Source organism: Alexandromys fortis, unplaced genomic scaffold (genome assembly GCF_014885135.2).
Source record: "Alexandromys fortis isolate MF-2015 unplaced genomic scaffold, M_Fortis_MF-2015_v1.1 scaffold_39, whole genome shotgun sequence".
Classification (NCBI taxonomy): Eukaryota; Metazoa; Chordata; class Mammalia; order Rodentia; family Cricetidae; genus Alexandromys; species Alexandromys fortis.
In genome coordinates this window covers 7679142-7687169 of record NW_026067918.1, presented here as the reverse complement: position 1 = coordinate 7687169, position 8028 = coordinate 7679142, and the positions used below count along the sequence as shown (strand labels likewise).

At 52.4% G+C, this 8028-nt stretch overlaps 1 protein-coding gene across 4 annotated transcripts in view; it reads right to left on the bottom strand.

Moving 5' to 3' along the window:
* Gprc5c (G protein-coupled receptor class C group 5 member C) overlaps positions 1-7038 on the bottom strand; it is a 21643-nt gene extending 14605 nt beyond the window's left edge. Inside the window, exon 1 of one of the 4 annotated variants that reach the window (XM_050140252.1) lies at positions 6468-7038. In XM_050140252.1, coding sequence (XP_049996209.1) covers positions 6468-6534 — 67 coding nt within the window. In that variant the 5' untranslated portion in view covers positions 6535-7038. Of the gene's footprint in view, positions 1-5653; positions 5832-5956; positions 6289-6334 lie in introns of those variants that run through there. The other 3 variants (XM_050140254.1, XM_050140253.1, XM_050140255.1) reach the window with 3 other exon arrangements.
* Between the last annotated feature and the right edge of the window lie 990 nt (positions 7039-8028).

The window sequence follows — 8028 nt, the reverse complement described above, 5'->3', positions numbered from 1 at the left end:
AAAGAAAGAAAGAAAGAAAGAGAGAGAGAGAGAGAGAGAGAGAGAGGAGGGAAGGCCAGAGGGGTGGTTCAGTGGCTAAGAGTGTTTTCTGCTCTTAGGGAAGGCCTGGGTTGGATTTCCAGAGCAGCTCACAACCACCTGTATGTAACTCTAGTTCCTGGGTTCCCACACCCCTCCTGGCCTCCAAAGCTCTTACACGCACATGGTGCACATAAACTCCCATAGGCACACACATAAAAATAAACAAAATAAAAATTCACGAAGCTTAAGCCACCTCAGCGATTTCCTAGCTTTTCCTCAGCTACCAAATCTACCTTTAACTCCTAAAACTAACAAGTATGCTTAAATAAGTTTATAGTTGTCTTCCTAAAAAAGTACCATTGTAAAAGCGAGTTGCTCGCCAAAGTTCACTTCCCCTGCCCCTGTATACTAATAAATCAATAAAGGGTCACTGGTATTTACAAGCTCTGGAAAGGGAAGAACCATGGGAGTGGTAGAGTACTTGTCTAGTAGGCATGAGTCCTCAAATCTGATTCCCCAACACCTCCAAAAAAGTGGGAAATAGATCAGTCAGTAAGTGCTTGCTGTGCGCATGAAGACCTGAGTTTGCATCCCTACCTCCCAGGTAAAGAGCATGGTTAGGGCACGCACTGTAATCCCAGCTCTGGGGAGGTGGAGACAGGAGGATCGCTGGGACTTGTTGGCCAGCCAGTCTAGCTGAACTGGTGAGCTCCAGGTTCAAGTGAGAGGCCGTCTCTCAACAAGTCAGGTGGAGCCACTCAGGGACATTGCGGAGCAAGAAAGAACGTTTCGAGCCAGAGGCCAGGAGGAGCAAGCACTGTGAAATGCTGTCTCCTGGACATGAGATGGCAACTGTGCCACACAAGGTCAAGTCAATATTCCAACAGGCTCAGTGGATCATTAACAAAGGAGAGAACAGGAGGCAGGGCGAGGAATGTACTAGAAGTGCCTGCAGGGACCGGGAGGCAGGAGTCGAGGGTTCTTGAGGGAGAATAGGGGGTCCACATGATCAAGATGCACTGTCTATATGTATGAAATTGTCAAAGAATATATATGTATATTTGTATTTTCGAGACAGGATCACACTATGTAGCTCTGTCCTGAAATTCACTATGTAGACCAGGTTGGCCTCTAACTCACAGGGAACCAGCTTCCTCTGCCTCCCAAGTGTTGGAACTAAAGGCATGTGGGACTATTATCCCTGACTAAAGATATTAAAAAGTAAGATAATGGAGAGGCAAAATAGTTCAGTGGTAAAGGCACATGCAGCCTGGCCTGACAACCTTTGTTTAACTCTCAGGATCCAGAACTGACTCCTGTAAGTTGTCCTCTGACTTCCCTGTGTGCGCTCACACACATAAAAACTAAAATAAAAAGTAAAAAGTAGCCGGGCAGTGGTGGAGCACGCCTTTAATCCCAGCACTCAGGAGCAGAGCCAGGCAGATCTCTGTGAGTTCGGGGCCAGCCTGGTCTATAAAGCAAGTTCCAGGGCCGCACAGAGAAACCCTGTCTTGGAAAAAAAAAAAAAAAAAAGAAAACCGAAAAGTAAACAAATAAATAAATGTAATAATAACAATAAACTAAGGTGGAGAGTAACTGAAGACTCCTGATGCCAACCTTAACTTCCCATGCATGCACACACAAGCTCACGTACACACACATGAACAATCTGAAAACACACCACACAAAGCATTTTACTCAGCATTTAGCAAAAAATGCACCAAGAATGCTTAAAAGTAGGGGCCTGGAGAGATGTCTCAATGGTTAAGAATACTGACTGCTCTTCCAAAGGACACAAGTTTGATTCCCAGAAACCACATGGCAGCACACAACTGTCTTTAACTCCAATTCCAGGGAATCCAACACCGTCTTCTGGTCTCCTTGGGTACCAGGCACATGCATGATACACAGATATGCATGCATGAAAGGCACCCATACACATATAGTTAGTATTTTTTTTAAAAAAAAGGAATGCCATTCGCAGTAAATTAAATTGTATGGTGTCCCAGACACTGCCACGAGACACAGACTAAAAGGAGATATCAGGATGAAGGTGGAATTGAAAAAGTCAAAGAGGAAAAAAAGAGAAAAAAAGATGACAGATGTCAGTATCCCGAGTTCAGCCCCCAAATTCAGAGCAGGAGACAGAAAACTAAGTTCAAGGCGTGGTGAGCGTGTGTGTGTGTGTGTGTGTGTGTGTGTGTGTGAGAGAGAGTGTGAGTGTGTGTGTGTAGGAGGCTGGGGCTGGTTACAAAGATGGGCGGGGTTACAAAGAGGACTTGTTCAAGGCTAGGAGGAGTCTCTGCAGGCTGTACTGAACATGATGGAGGCATGGCCAGGGTCATGTTCTCAGATGTGTCTAGCACAAAGGCACAATCAATCAATTTATTGAAGCCATGTTCATCCAGTTTAAGGAGCGAGGCCAAAGGCAGCAGAACCATAATGGCCAGGTCTGAGAGATTCTTGCCACCCCCTCCTGCTGCACCCCTCCCCGACAAATATCAGGACAAGGGAGATTTAGGAGAAGAGGGCGCTGCAGGGCCACATTACCGGTTTACGTCTGATAATAGCCAGGCCATCCCAAGACTGGGGATGTAGGTCAGTGTGGGCCCGTCCACCTGACTTCCTTCCCCGGGGAAGAAGAGAAAGAAGGCGGAGAAGAAACACAAGCGTGCCTCTGCTCGGCTGGTCCCCAGCACCCCTACAGACACTCGGACAGGATTAGAGAAGGGTTACAGTCCTGTACTGCTTATTCCTCTGGCCTTTGCTATGGGATGACCAGCTTCCGCCTTGACCTGACCCTTCAAATCTCACCTCTGTCATTAAGTATGGAAAACTGGGCTGCCCTGAAATGTGCCATCCCTCCCTAAAGGGCAGATGGAGACAGAGTCAGGTGGGGAAATTGGGACAGTGGGGCTGGACTCTCTCCCTTGTGTAGGACAGAGGCCCTGGGTGAGCAAGACCGTTGAGAGCCAGGCATGGTGGTGCATGTCTTTAATCCCAGCACTTGGGAGGCAGAGGCAGCAGATCTCTGTGTATTGGAGGCCAGCCTGGTCTACGTAGTGTGTTTCAGGATGGCCAGAACTACATAGTGAAACCCTGTCTCAAAAAAAACAAAACAAAAAACAAAAAAAGATTCTTGAAGAAAGCACATTGGTGCAGAGACCAACCAATCCTTCAGTCCAGGCGTACACATGAATTCAACCAGAGTTATTTTGATTTCTTTACATGTATTAATGTTTAGCCTGCATGTCTAGATATTCACCACATGTGTGTCTGGTGCACACAGAGGTCAGTAAAGGGATCAGATTCTCTGGAACTGGAGTTAACGATGGTTTTCAACCATCATGAGGGTGCTGGGAACCGATACAAGAGCAGCCAGTGATTTTGTCCACCGTTCAGATTCTCTGGCCACCTACTGCTGCTTTTTGTTTTGTTTTGTCTCTCTGTCCTACCTGTCCAGGAACTCACTCTGTAGACCAGGCTGGCCTCGAACTCAGAGACCCACTTACCTCTGCCTCCCAAGTGCTGGGATTAAATGTATGCACCACCACCGCCAGGCAGTCACTTACTGCTTTTTAAGATGATGGCTAAAGGGTAGAGAGGAGAGGCCAGCTTTGCCTAGAGGCTCTTAAATAACACCCACCACCTGTTGCGGGTTGTCACACACACGCGCACGCACACACACACACACACACACACACACACACACACACCCCTGCATTCAGACTGAACCTCTGGAGGCCTGAACTTTTGAACCTTGTGACACAACCTCCCCTACCAGGCTCTAAGTCAGTGGTTCTCAACCTTCCTAATGCCGTGACCCTTTAATACAGTTCCTCATGTTGTGGTGACCCCTAACCATAAAATGATTTTCACTGCTACTTCGTGACTTTAATTTTTCTACTGCTATGAATCATAATGTAAATGTCTATGTTTTCTGATCTTAGGAGACCCCTAGGAAATGTTCCTTTGACTCCTGTGCTGAGAACTACTTCAAGAGTTGTAAAGGACTCTGTACCTCTGAGGGTCTCCCACCCCCTGAACACAGCAACCATGTGAAACCCGCGCCCTAAAGGACAGAGTACCCACCCATCTCTGCCAGGAGTGGGACAGGCCTCCTGCCCTAGAAGCCTTAACAGCCCACAGCCAAGGCTGCACTTCAGATTACTGTCTGGACAAAAAGCCTTTTAATTTCATCTCCCTGAAATCGGCCATACAATTTTTTTTCTTCATTTTTCAAGATAGAATTTCTCTGGTTAGCTGTGGTTGTCCTGGAACTTGCTTTGTAGACCCAGATGGCCTCGAACTCAGAGCAACCCACCAGCCTCTTCCTCCTGAGTGCTGGGATTAAAGGTGTGAGCCAACACCTCCTGGGAGCATCATACAAATATTCTTAATCACCTCAGAAATCAGCCTTTCCCCGGGGTCAGCTACCCAGCCTCCAACTCTGGTCGGAGGCAATGCAGTCAAGTTCCTAGATCCCCTTTCTCCATCTTTCTGTCTTCAGGTGGAGCGGAAAAGCCTTGGTAAGGCTTGTGGGCTGAGACTCTGCCAGCCCTGAACTGGCTTTAAGCAGTTACAGGTGAGGCAATAAACCTTCACCTTCTCACCTCTCCAGAAGAACAACCTCATGGTCTCCCCATCAGCGTGCACACATGCACACACGCACACACACACATATATACTCACTCATTCACCCATGCACACATGGGAAAGGCTGCTTGGTAGGATCAAGGCTACAAGTAAGACGCAAGCCAAAGATCATAACTACCTACAGCCCCATTCCATGGAGCAATGGCTCAGCCAGGGACACCACAGAGCATCCTTCTTCCTCCCTAGCTGCGGCCCCTCAGCAGCTGACCTGAAAAGATGGGTGGACACGTAGCCAGCCTTCCTCTCACCCACCACTTCCTCCTTTTTTTCACAGTCTCAGGACAAGTCCTATTGTCTCAGCCCTCTGACCAAAGGGCTGGTCAAGGAATCCTGTAAGAAAGGACCTGGGGAGATGCTAATGCATGGAAGGACCCACAGACCGTTTACTGTCCCCCATCCCGCTTTCATAACCAAGAGTGGGTATCTGAACTAAAATACCCAAGTATGAGGAATCTTAGAAGCCTTCTACGCCATCAGGGGTCTGCTCTCCACTTTGGAATGTGCCCCACCCCCATCCCTAACAGCACTCCCTCCCAGCCACAAAACACACACTGTTAGGGGGAGGGGGTTCTCCAAGAGCACAAAACCACGCTTCCATATATACTCATGTCCGTTCTTCAGGATCAAGATCACGAAGGCGTAAGTGATTTAGAACTTTGTACGTGTAAAAGTGTGGACGTGAAGTGGAAGCGGAAAGCGCTCTGGAAAAACCAGGAGCGAGTAAGGGGTGGGATCCAGAACCTAGGCCTCCAGAAGGAGAGGCGCCCTAGGCCTCTGAAATTCCAAACTTCCCGCGGAGAGATCCGGAGCCCTCGCCTCCCCTTTCCAACCGGATTGCTAGGTCTCCGCTCGCACGACCCTGGAAGTCTGAGCCAAAAGAGCAAGGGGCCAAGCTCTGTTCCTCCCATTCCCCCGGTCACAGAAACCTGCCCTTCCCACGCACCGCAAAGAAATCAGAAAAACGACGCCAACCTACAGTCACAGTCAACCGTAGCCTCCCACTGCGTGAATGGGTAAAGGGACACCTTTCGGACACACGGGTGGTGGAGTCCTTCCTTGGCCGTCCACCTCAGGACGCAGCACCCGGCTTCCCTGACCCATTAAGTCCCCAGCTGGCTCGGGTTTGGAAACTTTCTGCGAAGTTGCGGAGTGGATGCATCGTGGCCTGCCCCTCGGGTCCCCACCCCGGGCCTCGGCCCTTGCCCTCTCCCAGCCAGCGGGACCCAGGTCTTCCGGCCTGCCGATGGCGAGGGCGGAGCGCCGAGGCAGCAGCCCTTACCTGGGACTCGCAGTCAGTCCGCTTCGGCGCCGCGCAGAGAGCCAACTTCGGCCCCAGGCAGAACGCCGGCGGGCGTAGGAGGGACTCAAAGGAGGGCGCAGGGCCAGAGCCCTCTCCGGTAGGGGTGGCCAGGCCTGGGCAGAGTTGCAGGGCCTTCCTCCCCGGGACCCCAGACTGAGCTGAGTGCGCTTGGTGGCTAGCTCTCCCGCCCGCCTCCCCCGGCACAGCACTCCCCTCTCTCGGCCAGGGTGGGCCGGGCTGCATCACCGTGACATCACCTCCATTCCTGGCGCTCCTTAGGCGCCAGCAGCGCTCCAGGTACTAGCGATCCGTAACCCCAGTAACAAAGCACGCCCGGCCCTGCCCCCTCGGACTCACCTCCAGGCTCGGCCTCAGAGCACTTTCGAGCTAGGAAGAGAGATCCGAGTTTCTGGCCAAGCTGGGGTGTGGGTTGTTGCTGTTTACTGCCACGCCCCCGCACGCGGGCGCGCGCGCACTTGCGCGTACTCACTTTCTGGGCTTGCCTTTCTCTCCCGAAAGCGGTGCGGGGTGCAGCTCAGCACACCCCTTGGTTTCATGTCCCGGCGATCGCACGCATCCACAGACGCACAGTGGCCACCTTGGCGCGTTTGCCGTGACAGACACCCAGCCTTTGTCACTTACGTCCCGTGAGACACATGCCTGGCACAGTTTGTTGCTCCCCGTTGGAGCGAGGCGCACACTCAGCCATAAAGTCCGTCTTTGTCACGCCTTCCGCGCCCCCTCCCCTCGCGAACTTGCACACGTGGACACAACACACACGAGCGTCCTCTTTCATGCGTGATCCTTGCCGGAGAACCCAGTCTCCAAAATCACAAAGGAATACCACGGTTTATGCCCCTAACTCTGTGGACTGAGCCCAGAACCCCAGTCAATTATTGGCCAGCGTCTTCGTCGACCTGACTACCTCATGCCCGAGTTTCTCACATCGCGGGCTCCCCTCCCCACGTCCCGGTTCCCTGTGGTGACCTGTCCTAATTAGCCTTCTCAGTTTTGTTCCCCGAGGTACAATGTTTAACGCGATCCATGTGGTCCCTGCGCTCCTAGCCACGTTGTTCCTGACTCCGTGTCCGGCTACTCCAAAAGTCGGGGGACCTTTCCACGAATTCGGAATCCCCTGAACCCCACCCCCACTCCCTGCCGGGGTGGATCCACCGGTTGCCACCCTTTCTTCTCCAGCCCCAGGAATCTGCTGAAAAGAAACCACAGAAACAGGGAAGCGAATCCCAGCTGAGGCCTCTCTGACCCAGTAAACAAGAGATTTTTTTTTCCGGCCACTTTCCCTGGGGACTTGGGATCCCTCGGGAGTGGGCTGCGCTGTCCTTGGAGCACTGAGTGGGTCTGGTTGGACCGCGCTGTATCCCCTCCGGGGACACGTCGCAGAGCGAGAGGTTGTTGAGCCTGACAGGGGCCATGGGGACGAGGGAGAGGGCTGGGCGTCGGGTCTCAGGGTGCGGGTTCTCGTGACTCCAAGTTGCCTGGGGGATCGCCAGGAGCGCGGTCGGAGCCAGCCGGTGGCAGGGCATGCGGCTGGGCGTGTTTGCTCAACCCTGAGCGCCCTCGAGGGGGAGGGGAAGCAGCTGGTCACAAGCGAGGGGATAGCCAGGTGGAGGAGGCAGGGAGTTGATGACCCGTACCTCCCCGGCTGGCTGTGTGTTTGCACGCCTCGATCTATGACAACCTGGAGTCTAAACTCAATGAATCACCCGGAGTTGCCGGAGCGATAAACCTCAGGCCGGTTCCTCCCCTTGCTCTGCTCTTTTCTGACTCTGGGAGGAATGTTTACTTGGGGGCGGGAGAGCGGGAGGGGGCTGCGGGACCCAGGATTTCTAGAACCCTGAATCCTTTCCCGTGCCTTGCCGATTCTGTCTGGTCTGGGGAATGTGGCAAAGCCTGAACTATTTCAGTGGGTGACTGCTGCAGGGGTACCTTCTCCCACTCTAGGGTTAGGGATCCAGTGCTCAGGTACCAAGGCTTGAATGGCACGGGCAGTTGGTGCCCACACTAGCTAGAAAGGCAAACGTACTGTAGAC